Genomic DNA, 20,860 nt, shown 5'->3' on the forward strand with positions numbered 1-20,860 from the left:
ATTCAGACTGAGGTTATATATGAGGCCCCTATGGAATCTGTGTGGTGATGAATCACACAGGGGTCAAGGCTAATGTAAAGGGTGCATCTCAATTGTCTAAAGTGGCCTCCTCTCCTCGTCTCTTTGCCTTCATTGAAACTGGTGTTAAAGATCTGGACATGTGGACGGAAAGTCCTGGTTCAGAAGGATTCTTGTCTTTTGCTTTCACCTAGTCTGTTTTCAGATAAAGGGGAGGAGACAAGGAGAGAAATCTACTTAACGCTATTTTGATGCAGCCTCATTCTACCTGAATAACGTTGTGTACTGTCAGAAATAGAATCACGGTCCCACACTGATTATGGGATATGAATTGATGACATTTATAAACTGAACGCTGATTGGCTGACAGCCGTAGTATGTCAGACCCTATACCACGGGTATGACAAAAGTTATTTTTACTGGTCTAATTACGTTGGTAAACAGTTTCTAATAGCAATAAGGCACCTTGGGGGTTTGTGGTATATAGCCAATATACGACGGCTAAGGGCAGTGTCCAGGCACTCCGTATTGTGTCGAGCTAAGAACAGCCCTTAGCCGTGGTAAATTGGCCATATACCACACCCCCTCGGACCTTATTGCTTAAATATACCATTATGAATGAAGCAAACACTGATAGAATTCCGGTAGCTGAGGATCATTTTCACAGATTTGAACGTTAATTGACCTTAAAATGGTGTTTGTTCTTGGCCCAATTAGTCTTGGCAAGGTTAGCCTTGTGGTGAAATTCATTCTTGGGATATTGGCAGTGCTTTCATCATATGAGGCCAATCCTTCAGCAAGAATGCTGCTAACGGTTTGGATGAATGTTGCAGTTGGCTAACATTCTGTGTTTACGCCATGTAACTTTATAACCGCCCTGTTAACACTATAAAGTGAATCATGCTGGCATTTTATAGCTGAGGCATGCATGTATTACTGGGTCGTTGGATCTGGAGTTTGTTTACTTTATTGCCTATCAAAATAGTCAATTGTGTGAACATTCTCAATATTTAATAGCAAGGGGACTAGCAGGAGGATTTTTAGCACAGTAATTGTGTTATGTTGACTACTTTCCCTTCATTTTATAACATATAATGAAAGGGTGATTATCCAGACCAATGTATATAAATGTATATGTACTTTTTGTATATTTATTTAATTAACTTTTCCTGTAAAACATCCGCGAGCTGGTGTTGGTGTAATTATAGCTATGATGCCAACAACGACTCTCTTTGTGACCCTCAGGGTGGCTTTGGCCCTCCAGGTTTTCCAGGGCCTGTCGGCCTGCCAGGCCTGGGCATTCAGGGGGAGAAGGTACGTAGGCCCACCTATTCATTATTACAGGTTTCACCAAGTATAACCCTTACATCAATCACGGTCTTCTTATCGGCAGACTCAACAGCCTTGGTTTCTCAAATGATCGCCTCGCCTGGTTCATCAATTACTTCTCAGATAGAGTTCAGTGTGTCAAATCGGAGGACCTGTTGTCTGGACCTCTGGCAGTCTCTATGGGGTACCACAGGGTTCAATTCTCGGGCCGACTCTTTTCTTTGTATATATCAACGATGTTGCTCTTGCTGCGGGTGATTCCCTGATCCACCTCTACGCAGACGACACCATTCTGTATACACCTGGCCCTTCTTTGGACACTGTGTTAACAAACCTTCAAGCGAGCATCAATGCCATACAACACTCCTTCCGTGGCCTCCAACTGCTCTTAAACGCTAGTAAAACAAAATGCATGCTTTTCAACCGATCACTGCCCGCACCTGCCCGCCCACCCGACTAGCATCACTTCTCTGGACGGTTCTGACATAGAATATGTGGACATATACAAATACCTAGGTGTCTGGCTAGACAGTAAACTCTCCTTCCAGACTCATAGTAAACATCTACAATCCAATCCATTAAATCTGGAATTGGCTTCCTATTTCACGACAAAGCCTCTTTCAGTCACTCCGCCCTCATAAAACTGACTATCCTACCGATCCTCGACTTCAGCGATGTCATTTACAAAATTGCCTCCAACACTCTACTCAGCAAACTGGATGCAGTATATCACAGTGCCGTACGTTTTGTCACCAAAGCCCCATATACCGCCCACCACTGCGACCTGCATGCGCTCGTCAGCTGGCCATTGCTACATATTTGTCGCCACACCTACTGGCTCCAGGTCATCTATAAATCTTTGCTAGTTAAAGCTGTGCCTTATCTCAGCTCACTGGTGACGATAACAACACCCACCCGTAGCATGCGCTCCAGCAGGCATATCTCACTGGTCATCCCCAAAGCCAATGCCTCCTTTGGCCGCCTTTCCTTCCAGTTCTCTGCTGCCAATGACTGGAACGAATTGCAAAAATCGCTGAAGTTGGAGGCTTATATCTCCTCACTAACTTTAAACATCTGCTATCTGAGCAGCTAACCGATCGCTTCAGCTGTACATAGCCCATCTGTAAATAGCCCATCCAATCTACCTACCTCATCCCCATATTGTTTTTATATACTTTTTTACTCTTCTTTTCACCAGTATTTCTACTTGCGCATCATCATCTGCACATCTATCACTCCAATGTTAATTTGCTAAATTGTAATTACTTCGCTACTATGGCCTATTTATTGCCTTACCACCTCACGCCATTTGCACACACTGTATATAGACTTTTTTCTATTGTGTTATTGACAGTACGTTTGTTTATTCCATGTGTAACTCTGTGTTGTTGTTTGTGTCACATTGCGTTGCTTTATCTTGACCAGGTCGCAGTTGTAAATGAGAACTTGTTCTCAACTGGCCTGCCTGGTTAAAAAAGGTGAAATTTAAAAAAAGAATAAAACATAGTTTATGGATTACTGTCCTAATGTGACTGCCCTGTTCTTCCTGTCCTACCAGGGTATAGAGGGGCCACGGGGGCCACCAGGGGGCAGGGGCCCACAAGGAGATGGATATCCAGGGCCCAAGGTCTGTGTTTGAATGCTTCTTCCTTGACTTTACATTTGTATCAATTGTGGTTATGGCATGTTTAGGCTATCGCTAATACTAGTGGCTGTGTATGGGTGCTCCTCTCATCCACAGGGTGACCAGGGCTTACCAGGGGAGCTTGGTTCAACAGGAGAGAGAGGGGCTGGCGAACCTGGGGCTAAGGTGAGTCCTCCAATGGAAATGCAATGTGTAGTTTGTCCTCGGTGTGGTGTCACATTTGGATATGTAGTCGATGCGATGTGAGACAGACGACCAACGATCTCTCTTCAGGGTGAGCCAGGAGCGTCAGGATTGGCTGGTTTTCCTGGCCTCCCAGGAGAGGATGGGGCCCCGGGACAGAAGGTATTTCACCTTCTGCCATCTCTCTGGGAACCATAGGTTCATACTGTACCTCTTTGAATGTGACCATTGGATTCATATGCTTTGCTTGTGTGTCTGTTTGTGTTTGTCTATATAGGGTGAACCAGGTGTTGGTGGTCTGAGGGGACCAGAGGGAGCTGCGGGGATTGGCACCCAGGGTGAGAAGGTAAGAAGATTCCCAGGTTTTTCTCCTCACATCGCTGCTTCAAGATTTTCATCTTCATTAATCTGGACAGCTGTGGTATTCCGAGGTTGCTTTTCTGTGCTGTTTTTTTGACGAATGATGTCTCTCGCCATAGGGAGACCAGGGCCAGAGGGGCATTCGGGGCTTGGGTGGGCCTCCTGGAATCGCCGGGCCCTCTGGAGCAAAGGTGAGGACATAATCCTCAATTATCATCAGTCTACACTCTGTACTGTAGTGTAATGTGGTCACACTGCGAGCTTTGACTTCTAACCTCTGACCTCTTCTAGGGGGAGCCTGGGACACCAGGTCGACTGGGTATGCCAGGACTTCCAGGGCGGGGAATCATAGGACCTAAGGTAACAGCCCTTTGTCCCAAAATGCCTGCAATTCACCATGTAGATGAGGTTTATGCCATATCATAACCATATTGTAACTGTCTGTCTCAGGGCAATCTTGGCCCACCTGGTCCATCTGGACCAATAGGAGAGACGGGCTACGGGCTGCCTGGTCCTAAGGTCACACTCTGCCACACTATTAGAATAATAGGGCTACTTTTTTATCGGAATAATCAGCGTAATTCATTGATTTACTGATATTTCTTTACTTGAATCTTGCTGTACTTTTATTTAATCACATAAACTTTTAGGGTGATCGTGGAGGTCCTGGTCCGTCTGGTCCATTTGGGCCCAAAGGCGATGGTTATCCTGGCACTACGGTGAGCAACACTGCTGCTTATTAATGTGTTGCTATTGCATGAGTTGTACCAGTGTTGACTCTAGTGTTTACCTGGGGTTTGTAGGGAACTCCTGGTCTACCGGGGCTTCCTGGTGAACCAGGCCTGGAGGGGCTGGGCATCCCTGGACCGAAGGTAAAGATATGGTTCTGTGTGAGGGTGTCGGATCTGGGTTATTTTGGAGAGTGAAAACAGCCCTGGGTGAACAGAAGACCTCAATTAGCAGAGGACATCATGATAGCTGTGTGTTTTCTCCCATTTAGGGCGATATTGGCTTCAGGGGCTTTCCAGGTTTAGCAGGCCCCCCAGGCGAGGGGCTACAAGGTCTACCGGTATGTATTGTAGTCTGACATGAAGAAGCTAACCTGCTAAACAGTTGGCAAAGAATCAATCCCATTTAGCCTTGTTCAGCGCCATCATAAAACCACTGAGTCATGGTGATTGATACTAGTATTACCTCATGCTGGCAGACTCCACATTTCAGATCCACCTTGTACGTGTGAACACATATCCCCAGGGACCTTGTATTCAAAGACTGCGATAATCAGCGTTTCATTCTCACGAAACATATATCATTTTCACACACTTCCAAGAACGTGTGAATATATCCCAACATAAGGGTCTAATGAGAACCATTGGGACCAGGGTGCCTATAACCAACGCAATACCCAGAGCCGGCAGTCTAGCTTATAATATTACGTCCAGGTTTCTCTTCAGGCTTTTCATCTTCTGTAGCCCCAGAAGCCCTAGGGAGCGGGCAGACCTGGGGGTTGAGGTACCCCTGTCCGTCACATCAGTAGGTCTGGTCTCATACAGTAAGCTTGCTTATATGTGTGAGACTATGAACAGTAAAGCCAGAGACACTCGAGTTGTGAAGTTACCTGCTCGTGACACGGATGCCCTGTGAAATTAGCTTATTTTGCATGGCTAGCTAGGGTTGACACAGGTAGTGCAGTGTGGTTGGGCTGTGTTGTGCTGACACTTTTTGATTGATGTTGTACACATATAACTTCTGCTCATTTCTAGGGTGGCATTGGACGACTGGGCCCCCCAGGGCCAACGGGGCCCCCTGGGCAGGGTATTCAGGGGCCAAAGGTAGGCCTCGCTCTTGTTTTCAAGTGGTACTTCTATAGTAATTCGAACTAAGCAAGCAAACAAAAATGTTCTTGTTTCTTTAAAATGTTGAGTTGAGCACGGCAAATCTTCTCTCTATTTTGTGGACCCTTTCAGGGCGAGGCAGGGTCTCAGGGCGTGACGGGCCCTCGGGGGCCACCAGGAGAAGGATTCACAGGGGCCAAGGTGACGACAGACACAGTGATTTGAAGCATACGGCAGTGTATTTGAACTTTCGTGACCTCTGACCTTGTGTTATCTGGCTCTATGACAGGGTGACCGCGGCTCTGGAGGGGAGAGGGGCCTGAAGGGGGTCAAAGGTGATTTGGGTGACCCTGGAGTTCCTGGCCAATCAGTGAGTCATGTCATGGGTCGCTTTTATAATCAGGGCTATTCATTTGATAACATGGATACATGCTGTAATAAACAATTAACTGCAATCAGAGGAGAAACTGATCAGACCAATGTTTTACTGCTTCCTTTTAGGGCAGACCAGGGTTCAAAGGCGACATGGGCCTCACAGTAAGTTCTCAGTCTTTAGCTGTCTTTTGAGTTCACATAGTCTTTTTTTCATTCCATTTAGTCACCATGTCAATCTGGATTTTGACCCACAGAGAGAAGACATCATTAAAATGATCAAGGAGATTTGTGGTGAATAAAACATTATTTGTTGTGCTTTGTGTAGTATCATTTAACATCGATTGCAACATACGGCAGGCCTTGTCGAGAGTGCACTGGAAAACATCCTTTCTACGTCCGAATCGTATACCTCTGCCTTGTTTCCAGGTTGCGGAATCAAATGCAAGGAGCGGCCCATGGAGCTGGTGTTCGTCATTGACAGCTCGGAGAGCGTTGGGCCGGAGAACTTTGAGATCATCAAGGACTTTGTGGCGGCCCTGGTGGACCGCGTGACGGTGGGCCGCAACGCCACCCGCATCGGCCTGGTCCTCTACAGCCTGGAGGTCAAGCTAGAGTTCAACCTGGCGCGCCACATGACCAAGCAGGACGTCAAACAGGCCATACGAAAAATGCCTTATATAGGTGAGGGCACCCACACGGGCACCGCCATCCGCAAGGCCACCCAGGAAGCCTTCTACAGCTCGCGCAAGGGGGTCAGTAAAGTGGCTATAGTTATTACGGACGGACAGACGGATAAGCGGGAGCCGGTGAAGCTGGATATTGCGGTTCGGGAGGCACATGCAGCCAACATCGAGATGTACGCATTGGGGATCGTGAACATGTCAGACCCCACGCAGCCCGAGTTCCTGAGGGAGCTCAACCTGATCGCGTCGGACCCTAATAGTGAACACATGTACCTCATTGATGACTTCAACACGCTGCCAGGTAAGGCTGGTTTATCGTGTTGGTGTAGTCATATCAGAGTGATTCCTCACAAAACCCAAACAAAAAAGATGATTTTTGGCATTATCACTCAATGTAATCCATAGAATAGTCCTTTTCAGGATTGTTGACAAATATTTGACATTTCTATCTAATAACATAATAACATAAATACATGAATATTTATGACATTTTGATCCTACCCAGGCCTCCTTTAAGACACCATAGTGTTTCATCTGTAGATGGTGTCATATGAAGCTTTAGGTCGTTACAATGTTATCTGAATGTTGAATGGCCCTGTTCAGCTGACATAGTGAAGAAAAACTTCTGCCCCTATGTTAGCAGTAGGTCTACTGTTATTATACGGTATGGTCTGTAAATGTACCTAATGTACCAAGTTAACTGCATCAAGTTGCCGCGAAGTCTCCAAGGCTAATACCAGTACAATGTGATTCATCACCTGTTCCAAGTCATCACAACTCCTGTTGCTCTGTGGCTCTCTCTCTCAGCTCTGGAGTCCAAGCTCGTCAGCAAGTTCTGTGAAGACGAGAACGGTGGTCTGATATACAACCGTGTCACCAACGGCTATGGCAACAATGGATACAGGAACGGGAACTATGGCAACGGGGGCAATGGCTATGTAACCACCAACCAGGAGGACTTCAACAACAGGAGGCGAACAGTCACCACTACCGGCACTCAAAGTCAGGGTGGCAGGGTAGACCTGACCCAGCCTATCAACCCTGGCACTGCCACAGTACAGGTCTTTACAGCACATTAACAGACATTTAGCAGAGGCACTGGCCAGAAAACAACCTACTCTCAATGTATAGTTGACATGACTTGCATGCTCCATTGAACTAATGACAACACTGTCTCCTCTTAGTCTACTGTACATTATCTCACTATAGTAACACTGTCTCCTCTTAGTCTACTGAACATTATCTCACTATAGTAACACTGGGCTTGTTACTCTGTTTCAGGCTTTAAAACTGTGTATTTGTGTTTTGCTACTAATTGATAATAGGTTAAGGACTTTGTTGGTCCTCATATTTTTCCTTGTGTGTTTGAATTCCTCCGGGTCCAGAAAGGGCAGCGTGAGGGAGGCCAGGATGGAGGTGTTTACACCCCAGATTGGGGGACTGGTCGCGGGGACGTTCCCACGTTGAACCGCAACACATCCTCCTCCTCCAGGGATTCCTCATCTTCCAATATAGGAGGGTCCTCTTCCTCATCATCATCAGGAACGTCATCTTCATCCTCAGGGTCCTCAGGCTCTGTCCAGTTAGTGCCTGCATCACGACCCGCACTTCCCAAAGGTATGTTGCAACAGCTGGGAGAAGTGCTATGTCTATGTAGTCCTAGAAGTCTACCCTGTGTCTGTTCATTAAGCTAAAAGATTGAATCATATGAGCTGTTCAGATTACTACAACGCCTGTCAAAATCAGTTACTGAATGATTCCAACTGAAATTGACCCACATTTTGGTTGATGCTTTAGCTATATCTGCCAATGAACAGAATCAGTATACTAGTGTGCCATGGCCCCTACATCCTGATATAACATCTATTTATTTAGTGGGCCTTCACTAACGGTCTTCTCTCTGTGTTCTGCCCATGTCAGAGTATGTACCTCTGGACCCTCGCTGTGCACTGATCCTAGACCAGGGCCCCTGTCGGGACTACAAAATGCGCTGGTACTACGACAAGCAGGCCAACGCATGCGCCCAGTTCTGGTACGGAGCCTGTGAGGGGAACCAGAACCGCTTCGACACAGAGGAGGAGTGTAAGAGGACATGCGTGCAAGGCAGAGCAGGTACTGTATAGCTCATCGTTCAATGATCTTTGGTTTCTGTTGAATATTCATCAAGTATGGGATTTTGTATGAATGTTTTTGTGTGTTTTCTTCACAACAGGCTGAGAAGACATCTCAGTCAATTCAGTCTTTAAACAGATGTTCCATGGCACCATGTACTTCACGATGGAAGGAGGTCAAGTCATGACAGTATGTTGTACTATTGGATAAATGCTTGTTTGACACTCCCTAGTCCCCCACCCACCCACCCTTGAACTAAAACTCTACGCACTTATTATAAATATTCTTATACTAATTCCAGTGTCTGATTTGAACTTTAATTTTACCGCCAATCTCTGTAAAATGTTTCATTAAAGGTCCAATGCAGCCGTTTTCAATATCAAATCATTTCTGGATGACAATTAAGTACCTTACTGTGGTTTGGAACTCTTTCTTATTGGTCTATTAACTAATTTACCACCTGGTGATTTCACCATGGAAGGCCAAAACTCCATCCCACCAAAACAGGCTGAAATTTCAGGTACTCTTTCAAACAACTCTTACACTAAAGGGGCATTATCAATATTTTCACAATTTCACAGAAATCTTTCAGCCTCATAATGTGGAAACATATATAAAACACAGGCAAATCTAGTTTTTGACTGCACTGGGCCTTTAATTTAACATTACCATTTTCATTCAAAATGAATGGATAGCTCATCATATAACTTCCTTTTATCACACAATTCAGTCAATCTCACTCAGGTATGTAGTCAAGAAATAGCAGAAAATACCACTTAGTATTAGACACTGATTAATTAATATATACAGTTGAAATTGGAAGTTAACATGCACCTTACCAAATACATTTGATCAAATTCAAATACTTTTCACAATTCCAGTTTCACATTTACTCCTAGAAAGTCTTAGGTCAGTTAGGATCACCACTTTTTATTTTAAGAATGTGAAATGTCAGAATAATAGTAGAGAGAATTATTTATTTCAGCTTTTATTTCTTTCATCACATTCCCAGTGGTTCAGAAGTTTACATACACTCAATTCGTATTTGGTAGAATTGCCTTTAAATAGTTTAACTTGGGCCAAATGCTTCGGGTAGCCTTCCACAAGCTTCCCACACTAAGTTGGTTTAATTTTGGCCCATTTCTCCTGACAGAGCTGGTGTAACTGAGTCAGGTTTGTAGGCCCCCTTGCTCGCACATGCTTTTTCAATTCTGCCCACAAATTTCCTATAGGATTGAGGTCAGGGCTTTGTGATGGCCACTCCGAATACCTTGACTTTGTTGTCCTTAAACCATTTTGCCACAACTTTGGAAGTATGCTTTGGGTCATTGTCCATTTGGAAGACCCATTTGCTACCAAGCTTTAACTTCCTGGCTGGTGTCGTGAGATGTTGCTTCAATATATCCACATCATTTTCCTACCTCATGATGCCATATATTTAGTGAAGTGCACCAGTCTCTCCTGCAGCAAAGCACCCCCACAACATGATGCTGCCACCCCATGCTTCAAGGTTTGGATGGTGTTCTTCGGCTTACAAGCCTCCCACTTTTTCCTCCAAACATAACGGTGGTCAATATGGCCAAACAGTTCTATTTTGGTTTCACCAGACCAGAGGGCATTTCTCCAAAAAGTGCGATCTTTGTCCCCATGTGCAGTTGCAAACCGTAGTCTGGCTTTTTTTATGGCGGTTTCGGAGCAGTGGCTTCTTTCTTGCTGAGCGGCCTTTCAGGTTATGCCAATATTGGACTCGTTTTACTGTGGATATCGATACTTTTGTACCTGTTTCCTCCAGCATCTTCACAAGGTCCTTTGCTGTTGTTCTGGAATTGATTTGCACCTTTTGCATCAAAGTACGTTCATCTCTAGGAGATGAGTGTGTTGATGGCTGTGTGGTCCCATGGTGTTTATACTTATGTACCATTGTTTGTACAGATGAATGTACCTTCAGGCATTTGGAAATTGCTCCCAACGATGATCCAGACCCTTGGAGGTTGATTTGGCTGACTTGGCTGATTTCTTTTCATTTTCCCATTCTGTCTAGCAAAGAGGCACTTAGTTTGAAGGTAGGCCTTGAAATACATCCACAGGTACACCTCCAATTGACTCAAATTATGTCAATTAGCCTATCAGAAGATTCTAAAGCCATGACACAATTTTCTGGAATTTTCCAAGCTGTTTAAAGGCACAGTCAACTTAGTGTATGTAAACTTCTGACCCACTGGAATTGTGATGCAGTGAATTATAAGTGAAATAATCTGTCTGTAAACAATTGTTGGAAAAATGACTTGTGTCATGCACAAAGTAGATGTCCTAACCAACTTGCCAAAACTATAGTTTGTGAACAAGAAATGTGTGGAGTGGTTGAAAAACAAGTTTGAATGACTTCAACCTAAACTTCCGACTTCAACTGTACATGCTTCAAGTGGCAAATCAGTATGGTCTATAGATTTTTTGACAGCATTTTTTGACAGCATCAGTATGTAATGTATATATCCCGCATCATATCATAACTCTTTTATGCTGATCACTGATTTGATATTGCTAACGTAATTGTAATATCTACATTGTTCAAACTGTGAAATAACAACATTGGTGCCATAACGTGTTCCTGCAATAATGCTATTCATCTAGCTTGTGACCCAGTATTTACACGTTTACAGAAACTATGAGCAACTCATTTCATTTCCAAAGAGAACCAACCCTGTATCAACTCACTGTGCTGTCAACAAACCATGCTAGGAAATGACAACGGTGCTCTACCGTTCATGTCTAGGTATAGTTTTGTGCATTTGAATGTGTTTTTTAACAAAGATTTTTAGGAATAAAAATTTGATTTTGTTTTATGTTTGTCTGAATTTGCAATGTTTATCATACAAGTACATTACCGTACAGTTTTCTACATGACAATTGTTGCCTTTTATTTCACACTGGTTCATGTGGATTATACTGTAGATGTATGGTGTCCTCTACTGGTGAAAAGTTGCCTTGCCTGATGCGCACTAGAAGCTAGCGTTCGTCAAGGGTTCTTTGGGAAAGGTGATGGTTCTCTGTGGAACCATGATGACTCAAAGAACCCTTTGAGCTCTTCAATTCTTCTCTGCAGTTCACAAAAGCGTTACTTGCTCTTTTAGTGATAATTAAAATGTAGGTTTGCCGGCTCATTCGAGTTTTTTGGCGTGTTTTGCTCTTAGCTCTTTTTGTGCAACCGTGAGTGAGAGTGTCATCATTCCAGTTTATGTAATCTGTTGTGTTATGCTGTTAAGTCATTTATATGTCTATGGCCAGTGTAGTGTCTTGTGAAAGACTTACATATGGCATTGTGTCCATTGAGAACGGTTGACTAAATCAGTCAGTGGTTCTCAATTCTCTCATCAGGAACCCCCAGCTGTTCCATTGTTAGCCCACTTGATTCAGATTGTAATTTAACACAAATATAACATCTATATAACTTTAATAATATAATATGTGCACATGTTGCTACTACAGTTGCTACTACTACATGTTGCAACTACAGTTGCTACTACTACATGTTGCTACTACAGTTGCTACTACTACATGTTGCTACTACAGTTGCTACTACTAAATGTTGCTACTACAGTTGCTACTACTACATGTTGCTACTACAGTTGCTACTACTACATGTTGCTACTACAGTTGCTACTACTACATGTTGCTACTACAGTTGCTACTACTACATGTTGCTACTACAGTTGCTACTACTACATGTTGCTACTACAGTTGCTACTACTACATGTTGCTACTACAGTTGCTACTATTACATGTTGCTACTACAGTTGCTACTACTACATGTTGCTACTACAGTTGCTACTACTACATGTTGCTACTACAGTTGCTACTACTACATGTTGCTACTACAGTTGCTACTACTACATGTTGCTACTACAGTTGCTACTACTACATGTTGCTACTACAGTTGCTACTACTACATGTTGCTACTACAGTTGCTACTACTACATGTTGCTACTACAGTTGCTACTACTACATGTTGCTACTTATTTTGTTTTAACTATGACCATTTGTTCTGACAATCTATTTGATAGAGGACCGTTTTGAGATGTATCATGCTCTGAGAAAATGACTTTGCTTAGAGAGTAAATAAACGTCTGTGAATTTAACTAAACTAAATTGAACTTAATATTTTCATCAGTACAAACAAGATTAATGTACTTTGAAATGTCTTCTCTAAATCTCACTTTCTATGAATTTAGGAACCTCTTCCTGTAGCCACCGCAATCGATAGGTATCCATTTCTGATATTGGCGAGGTGACATTGCTGTCTGTGCACTACACTATATTTATATTACGTGTGAGACACTCCACTCCTGTCCAAATGGTCTATCTTTAGTGTCCTCAACTACAGTGTCCACATTGCCACCTGGGGCGGCAGGGTAGCCTAGTGGTTAGGTTGTTGGACTAGTAACCGAAAGGTTGCAAGTTCAAATCCCCGAGCTGACAAGGGACAAATCTGTCATTCTGCCCCTGAACAGGCAGTTAACCCACTGTTCCATTGAAAATAAGAATTTGTTCTTAACTGACTTGCCTAGTTAAATAAAGGTATAAAAGAAAATCTCCAAACACTTTGAGTTATAATCAAGCTAAGTTTACCTGCTTTATATATTTTATCTGTAGACACCTAAGTTTAAACAGAGAAGAAAGCCTACTCTGAGGGTACAGTATAATTCAGGAAACAGTGTCTATTTTCAGGGCTTGAAGTTGAATGCCTCGCCCCTATGACCCGCCCCCCCCGAACAATGAAGAGAAAATGAGGAGGAATGTTGATAGGTGGAGAGGCCTGTCTATCAGCTGCTGCCACTGCTGCACAGTGGCATAGGGACATAATATCCTAGAATCCACTTTAAATAGTTTAATTGAGAGGTATTACCCTAGCTTGAATGGTTGTTTGGAAATGAATGAATGGGAATGAGATACAGGGTGGAGACACTAGTCTAAACAACCAATATTGGGTTAATAACCAGTAGCTTTGACAGCATTATCCCTCTTTAGCCACTACTAATCCAATAACAGTGTTGAGGCTGAATCATGGTAGTGGACTATAGCCCGGAACACCCCAGTTGCTTCTTTCAGTCTGTGACAGCTGTATGAGTCGGTCTCCGCATTCAGATTTGGCAGAGCTGAGATTCCTACCGACTGAGGCAGGCAGGCAGCTATATTTAGAGGGGAAAGGATTAAATTGCAGTAGGGAGTGGGGGCTTCAAGCTGGGAACCTTTTCTCTGCTCAGCCTTTTCTAGCCTGGACTGGGTGCCAAGAGGACCTGTGGCCACCATTTCTTCCCCTCTGCAAGCCACCGATTTCCCAACACCATGGACCCCAAAGCCATGAAGGAGGAGCTGCGCCTCTTCCAGAGCACCTTGCTCCAGGATGGCCTCAAGGAGCTGCTGAACGAGAACAAGTTTGTGGACTGCACTCTGAAAGTGGGCGATCGGAGCTTCCCCTGCCATAAACTCATCATGGCTGCCTGCAGCCCATACTTCAGAGAGATATTATTTTCCGAGGATGGCAAGGAGGTGAAGGCCAACAAGGAGGTGGTCCTGGACGATGTCAATCCCGCAATCTTGGACATGATAATCATGTATCTGTACTCGGCCGAGATCGACCTCACTGACGAAAATGTGCAGGACATATTTGCCGTAGCCAATCGTTTCCAGATACCTTCAGTCTTCACTGTGTGTGTTAATTATCTTCAGAAGAAGCTCTCCGTGACCAACTGTCTGGCAATCTTCAGGATGGGTCTGGTCCTCAACGTGCCCAGGTTGGCGGTGTCCGCCCGTGACTACATCGCAGACCGCTTCGATATACTCTCTAAAGACGAGGAGTTCCTCCAGCTGGCCGCTCATGAACTGTTCGCAGTCATCGGTGGCGACTCGCTCAATGTGGAGAGGGAGGAGATGGTGTTCGAAGCCCTCATGAAATGGGTCCACAACGACAAAGACAAACGTGTCCAGGTACTGGGTGACGCCTTTGAGTGCATCCGCTTCCGCCTCATGCCCGAGAAATACTTCCACGACAAAGTGGAGACAGACGAGATCATCAAGGCTGACCCAGAACTCCTGAAGAAGGTCCAGACGATCAAAGACGCGTTCCAGGGGAAACTCCCAGAGAAGAAGGAGAAGGTAGCTGGGGATAAGGGGGCGGATGGTGAGGGTGGCGAGACAGAGGAGGTTTTCCCAGGTTTCCTGAACGATAACCGTCGCCACGGCATGTACGTCCGCGACCTGATCCTGATGATCAACGACGCGGCAGCGGTGGCGTACGACGTTAACGAGAACGAATGTTTCCTGGCGGCCATGTCGGAACAGATCCCCCGGAACCACGTCAGCCTGGCGTCACAGAAGAACCAGCTCTACCTCATCGGAGGACTGTTTGTGGACGAGGAGGACAAGGACGCTCCCCTACAGTGCTACTTCTATCAGGTAACCAATCATTGTTCATTTAGAGTTTGGGTCACTTCTTTTGATGGTTTCAAATCTTCTATTGGTAATATTTGCCTTTCGGAATCTACGTTAGTTCACTAAGTTACATCGACAAAAGTCTTTGTTTGATGTTAGAATAAATGATGATGTCAATAGCACAAAACACTCTCTTTATTCATAATACTTATTTGTAATAAATGAATGCAGTCATTCCATCAATCAATCATTCATTCATTCAACCCTGTGTATTTCAGTTGGACACTCTTGCAGCTGACTGGGTAGCTCTGCCCCCCATGCCTTCCCCTAGAGCCCTTTTCAACATGGGAGAGTGTGAGAACCTGCTGTTCGCTATTGCTGGAAAAGACCTCCAGAGCAACGAGTGTTTGGACTCTGTGATGTGCTATGACGTCCAGTGAGTGGAATAGCATTCAACGTCTCATTCACACAGTACAGTAGAAACATATAGGACTACTGAGCTCTTTACCATTTGAAGTGTGTGTTTTGACCCTCCTGTTCTGTAATGGCTCTCCCCAGGAAGATGAAGTGGAGTGAGACCAAAAAGCTTCCCCTGAAGATCCACGGCCATTCTGTGGTCTCCCATAAGGGTCTGGTGTACTGCATTGGAGGAAAGACTGATGACAAGTATGTGTGTGTGTGTGTGTGTGTGGTCTTGTTCTTATATCCTTGTGGGGACCTGAATTCCCCCAAAGTCCCCACAAGGATAGTAAAACAAGGAAAATTCTCCACGAAGATAAAGGCTATTTTAAGCTTAGGGGTTATGTTTAGGGTTTGGGTTTACAATTAGGGTTAGGGTTAGGTTTAGGGGTTAGGGTTAGGTTAGGGAAGATATAATTTTGAATGAAAATCAATTTCAGGTCCCCACAACAATTGAAAATCAAGTGTGTGTGTGTGTGTGTGTGTGTGTGTGTGTGTGTGTGTGTGTGTGTGTGTGTGTGTGTGTGTGTGTGTGTGTGTGTGTGTGTGTGTGTGTGTGTGTGTGTGTGTGTGTGTGTGTGTGTGTGTGTGTGCATGCGTCGTGCTAAAGATATGGTGTACGCTGCAGCTGTTTGTAGTCTATCATTCTAAGAACTGTTCATGTTAGATCTTAGAGCTAGTGTAGAAGTCATTATTTTCATTATGGAACTACACATGGTAAAGTAAACAGTTATTCATGCGTGACCGTAGTGAAAATAATGTGTTCTTTGGGTTACATGTGAGCAGTGGAGGCTGGTGAGAGGAGGACGGCTCATAATGATGGCTGGAATGGAGTAAATGGAATGGCATCAAACACATGGAAACCACGTCTTTGATGTGTTTGATACAATTCCATTGACTCCATTCCAGCCGTTACTATGAGCCGTCCTCCTCTCACCAGCCTCCACTGCATGTGAGCATGTATTGTAATGATTTCTAGAATCCAAACCGTAACTGTAAATCCATCACAGTCTTTCTATACTGCTGCCAGAAGGGCATTTCCTGAGATCTAACAACCCTGTCTATCATTCTCCCGCGCAGCAAAGCCCTGAACAAGATGTTTGTATACAACCACAAGCAGTCAGAGTGGAGGGAGCTGGCTGCCATGAAGACAGCCAGAGCCATGTTCGGAGCCGTCGTTCACAATGGAAAGATCGTGGTGGCCGGTGGAGTCAACGAGGAAGGCCTCACTGCTGCATCTGAAGTCTACGACTTTGGAACAAACAAGTATATAGCAATTCCTTTGGTGATAAATCAGTTTAAGAACGTGTTACACCTTTTAATATCATTCACCATAACAATACCATTTGCTGTTTCTGGATGTTGAACGTTATTAGTCATCTTGAGTCAGGATGGCCTTAATTAGAAAGAGTCCCCCTGACGCTATCCCTAATCACCTTGTTTTGCAGATGGGAGGCGTTCACAGACTTTCCCCAGGAGAGGAGCTCAGTGAACCTGCTGAGCAATGAGGGGGCCCTGTACGCTGTGGGGGGCTTCACCTTCATCCAGAATGACAACAAGGAGGTGGTCCCCGCAGAGATTACTGATGTTTGGCAGTAAGTACCCTCTTTGAATGTTATGTTATCAACCGGGTTTCAAACCCAGGTCTTCTTGCCTAGGCATTAACTCAGTGAGCTAACAGAAGTTTGCATTGTTCCACCCTGTTAGTTTAGTTGTGGGTTCATTATTTTAGATGGCTTACATTTCCATAATAATTTGTTATATAAATGTATGATAAGAAATAAAGTTGAAGCTAAATGAAAAAATAAATGAGAGCGCCCTACTTGGTCAGTGGTACTGTACAAACAGTCAACAACGTCTTGTTCTGTTTCTCATCACTGTATCTTCCTTTTCCCTGTGTTAGGTACGAGGAGGACAAGAAGGAATGGAGCGGGATGCTGAGGGAGATGCGTTACGCCGCTGGCTCCTCCTGCGTATCCATGCGCCTCAATGCTGCCAAGATGCCCAAACTCTAGACCCTCGCTGCCCAGTCATGATTCCCCATGATGCCCTCTGTCTGCCCGGATTACCACCATCTCCTCTGGGTAGTCTTTCCATTTCAGGAATAGAGGGGGTGTCACATGACAATTCAAATGTGGACTCTTATTGGTTGATTGTGTTGTGAGTTTCTTTTTGCCTCTTTCTGATCTCAGGTGATTTTCTGTACAATAAAAACATCTACTTTGCTTCAGTGAAGACCGCATCAGTATATTAGTTTCCCTCATTATAGAGTAACCCACAACGTGTATTTAGCTAGCTTTTTTGTAAAATAAACATTTGTTCAAAAACTACTGTTATGGTTGTTTTGAATTTGGAGGAACAGTTGTCGCCATTTTTATGGCTGGTTTAGTTTAAACATTTGTCTGTGCATAGCACGCATGTTTTACTAGAACTAGATTCAGGTCGAAGATATGGTATATCAGGAATTTAAATCTAGGTGTGAGCCAGTTGGTATAGTAAAAACTAACATGGGAAACACCTACCCATTGGCAGGTTTAAACAACTGCCCTGCATTATGCATACACTATGTACACTAAAGTATGTGTCATACCAACGCTGTAGGTCCCAGTAGAATTCCACAGTAGGTTTGACATACCGTAGGTTAATCTCGTTAACCCACAGTGGTGGAAAAAGTACCCAATTGAAAATGACTAAAGTCAAAGTGAAAGTCACCCAGTAAAATAATACTTGAGAAAAAGTCTAAAAGTATTTGGATTTAAATATACTTAAGTATCAAAAAGTAAATGTAATTGCTAAAAATATACTTCTGTATCAAAAGTATAAATCCTTTCAAATTCCTTATATTAAGCAATCCAGACATCACAATTCTCTTTCTGTTTTATTTAGGGATAGCCAGTGGCACTCTCCAACACTCAGACATAATTTACAAACAAAGCATGTGTGTTTAGTGAGTCCGCCCAGATCAGAGACAGTAGGGATGACCGGGGATGTTCTCTTGATAAGTGTGTGATTTGGACCATTTTCCTGTCATGCTAAGCCTTCTAAATGTAATGAGTAATTTCGGGTGTCAGATAAAATGTATGGAGTAAAAAGTATATTATTTTCTTTAGGAATGCAGTGAAGTAAAAATATAAATAGTAAAGTACAGATACCCCCAAAAATGACTGAAATTGTACTTTTAAGTATTTTTACTGATGTACTTTACACCCCTTGTAACCCAGAACTGGAAATCTCTATGTTACGTAGTCTGTCCTAGAGATGAAATGTAGGTGAACCTTACACCAAAACTCTAGAAACAAATTCCACATTCACCACAAAGAATTTTAGGAGCATATGTTGTACTATTGTTAATGAGGGCACGTTCACTAGATCTTAACTACCTCTAGATACCCTTTACATTCATGAGTTGAACTTGCACTGTAACATTACTAAATTCTTACAACCGCCACAGCTTTTGACCGTTTTCACCGGCATCCATTTCTAGTTCACTAATGTCTGTCATCAACATGTATCAAGCATACAGTGATGGAAAAAAAAAAAAAAAAAAAACTGCTGATTTTGTACGTTTGCCCACTGACAAAGAAATTATCTGTTTCTAATTGTAGGTTTATTTGAACAGTGAGAGACAGAATAACAACAACAAAATCCAGAAAAACACATGTTAAAAAAGTTATAAATTGATTTGCATTTTAATGAGGGAAATAAGTATTTGACCCCTCTGCAAAACTTGACTTCGTGGCAAAACCCTTGCTGGCAATCAGAGGTCAGACGTTTCTTGTAGTTGGCCACCAGGTTTGCACACATCTCAGAAGAGATTTTGTCCCACTCCTCTTTGCAGATCTTCTCCAAGTCATTAAGGTTTCGAGGCTGACGCTTGGCAACTCGAACTTTCAGCTCCCTCCACAGATTTTCTATGGGATTAAGGTCTGGAGACTGGCTAGGCCACTCCAGGACCTTAATGTGCTTCTTCTTGAGCCACTCCTTTGTTACCTTGGCCGTGTGTTTTGGGTCATTGTCATGCTGGAATACCAATCCACGACCCATTTTCAATGCCCTGGCTGAGGGAAGGAGGTTCTCACCCAAGATGTGACGATATGGCGATGGCCCCGTCCATCGTCCCTTTGATGCGGTGAAGTTGTCCTGTCCCCTTCGCAAAAAAACACCCCCAAAACATAATGTTTCCAACTCCATGTTTGACGGTGGGGATGGTGTTCTTGGGGTCATGGGCAGCAGTCCTCCTCCTCCAAACACGGCGAGTTGAGTTGATGCCAAAGAGCTCCATTTTGGTCTCATCTGACCACAACACATCATTCAGATGTTCATTGGCAAACTTAAGACGGGCATGTATATGTGCTTTTTTGAGCAGGGGGACCTTGTGGGCGCTGCAGGATTTCAGGCCTTCACTGCGTAGTGTGTTACCAATTGTTTTCTTGGTGACTATGGTCCCAGCTGCCTTGAGATCATTGACACGCGTAGTTCTGGGCTGATTCCTCACCGTTCTCATGATCATTGCAACTCCACTAGGTGAGATCTTGCATGGACCCCAAGGCAGAGGGAGATTGACAGTTCATTTGTGTGTCTTCCATTTGCGAATAATCACACCAACTGTTGTCACCTTCTCACCAAGCTGCTTGGCGATGGTATTGTAGCCCATTCCATCCTTGTGTTGGTCTACAATCTTGTCCCTGACATCCTTGGAGAGCTCTTTGGTCTTGGCCATGGTAGAGAGTTTAGAATCTGATTGCTTCTGTGGACAGGTGTCTTTTATACAGGTAACAAGCTGAGATTAGGAGCACTCCCTTTAAGAGTGTGCTCCTAATCTCAGCTCGTTACCTGTATAAAAGACACCTGGGAGCCAGAAATCTTTCTGATTGAGAGGGGGTCAAATACTTATTTCCCTCATTAAAATGCAAATCAATTTATAACATTTTTGACATGCGTTATTCTGGATTGTTTTGTTGTTATTCTGTCTCTCACTGTTCAAAAAAACCTACCATTAAAATGATAGACTGATCATTTCTTTGTCAGTGGGCAAACGTACAAAGTCAGCAGGGGATCATGTGACATCATAGTACAGTAATACTAAGCCACTAAACCCCCAGCACTGAGGGGGAATAACGCCGCTTAATGTACTCCCTTTATTTAACTACTGCACAGGAATGTTGTACTGTACCCATAGTGAAGAGGAAGTAGTACTGTACTTCTCGTATATTTTTAATACATTCATGTCAAATACAGAAATAGGATCGGAATTCTTTGTGAATAAGGGTTTCGATGCAGAAGTCATTGGAGTAACACCCAACAAAGGCACAGTGCGTGACATGCTTGTGTTTCCCTGTGGTGGGGGCCAGACAGTGCTGTAGGAGGTTAATGTAGCTGAAAGGAGGGACCAGAGGTGGTTGATGTATAAGAGAGAGGAGGAGGAAAATCTC

General features: G+C 43.8%; 2 protein-coding genes across 2 annotated transcripts in view; both read left to right on the forward strand.

The window, feature by feature from the left end:
- LOC109879434 (collagen alpha-1(XXVIII) chain-like) overlaps window positions 1–9,537 on the forward strand; it is a 38,556-nt gene extending 29,019 nt beyond the window's left edge. The window contains exons 16-36 of the mRNA XM_020471606.2: window positions 1,264–1,332; window positions 2,906–2,974; window positions 3,089–3,157; window positions 3,266–3,337; window positions 3,453–3,521; window positions 3,655–3,726; window positions 3,827–3,895; window positions 3,986–4,054; window positions 4,186–4,254; window positions 4,339–4,407; window positions 4,536–4,604; window positions 5,299–5,367; window positions 5,503–5,571; window positions 5,660–5,740; window positions 5,872–5,907; window positions 6,000–6,036; window positions 6,172–6,729; window positions 7,236–7,489; window positions 7,814–8,045; window positions 8,349–8,540; window positions 8,641–9,537. Coding sequence (XP_020327195.1) covers window positions 1,264–1,332; window positions 2,906–2,974; window positions 3,089–3,157; window positions 3,266–3,337; window positions 3,453–3,521; window positions 3,655–3,726; window positions 3,827–3,895; window positions 3,986–4,054; window positions 4,186–4,254; window positions 4,339–4,407; window positions 4,536–4,604; window positions 5,299–5,367; window positions 5,503–5,571; window positions 5,660–5,740; window positions 5,872–5,907; window positions 6,000–6,036; window positions 6,172–6,729; window positions 7,236–7,489; window positions 7,814–8,045; window positions 8,349–8,540; window positions 8,641–8,645 — 2,298 coding nt within the window. The 3' untranslated portion in view covers window positions 8,646–9,537. The remainder of the gene's footprint in view (window positions 1–1,263; window positions 1,333–2,905; window positions 2,975–3,088; window positions 3,158–3,265; window positions 3,338–3,452; window positions 3,522–3,654; window positions 3,727–3,826; window positions 3,896–3,985; window positions 4,055–4,185; window positions 4,255–4,338; window positions 4,408–4,535; window positions 4,605–5,298; window positions 5,368–5,502; window positions 5,572–5,659; window positions 5,741–5,871; window positions 5,908–5,999; window positions 6,037–6,171; window positions 6,730–7,235; window positions 7,490–7,813; window positions 8,046–8,348; window positions 8,541–8,640) is intronic.
- A 4,227-nt stretch (window positions 9,538–13,764) lies between these two features.
- On the forward strand, window positions 13,765–17,663 carry LOC109879432 (kelch-like protein 41b). The gene is made up of 6 exons (XM_031792517.1): window positions 13,765–14,993; window positions 15,248–15,405; window positions 15,528–15,635; window positions 16,509–16,694; window positions 16,877–17,023; window positions 17,332–17,663. The coding sequence occupies exons 1-6, from the start codon at window positions 13,884–13,886 to the stop codon at window positions 17,441–17,443; spliced, it is 1,821 nt and encodes a 606-aa protein (XP_031648377.1). The 5' UTR covers window positions 13,765–13,883; the 3' UTR covers window positions 17,444–17,663.
- Window positions 17,664–20,860: the final 3,197 nt, after the last annotated feature.

This window comes from Oncorhynchus kisutch, linkage group LG16 (genome assembly GCF_002021735.2).
Source record: "Oncorhynchus kisutch isolate 150728-3 linkage group LG16, Okis_V2, whole genome shotgun sequence".
Taxonomy (NCBI): Eukaryota; Metazoa; Chordata; class Actinopteri; order Salmoniformes; family Salmonidae; genus Oncorhynchus; species Oncorhynchus kisutch.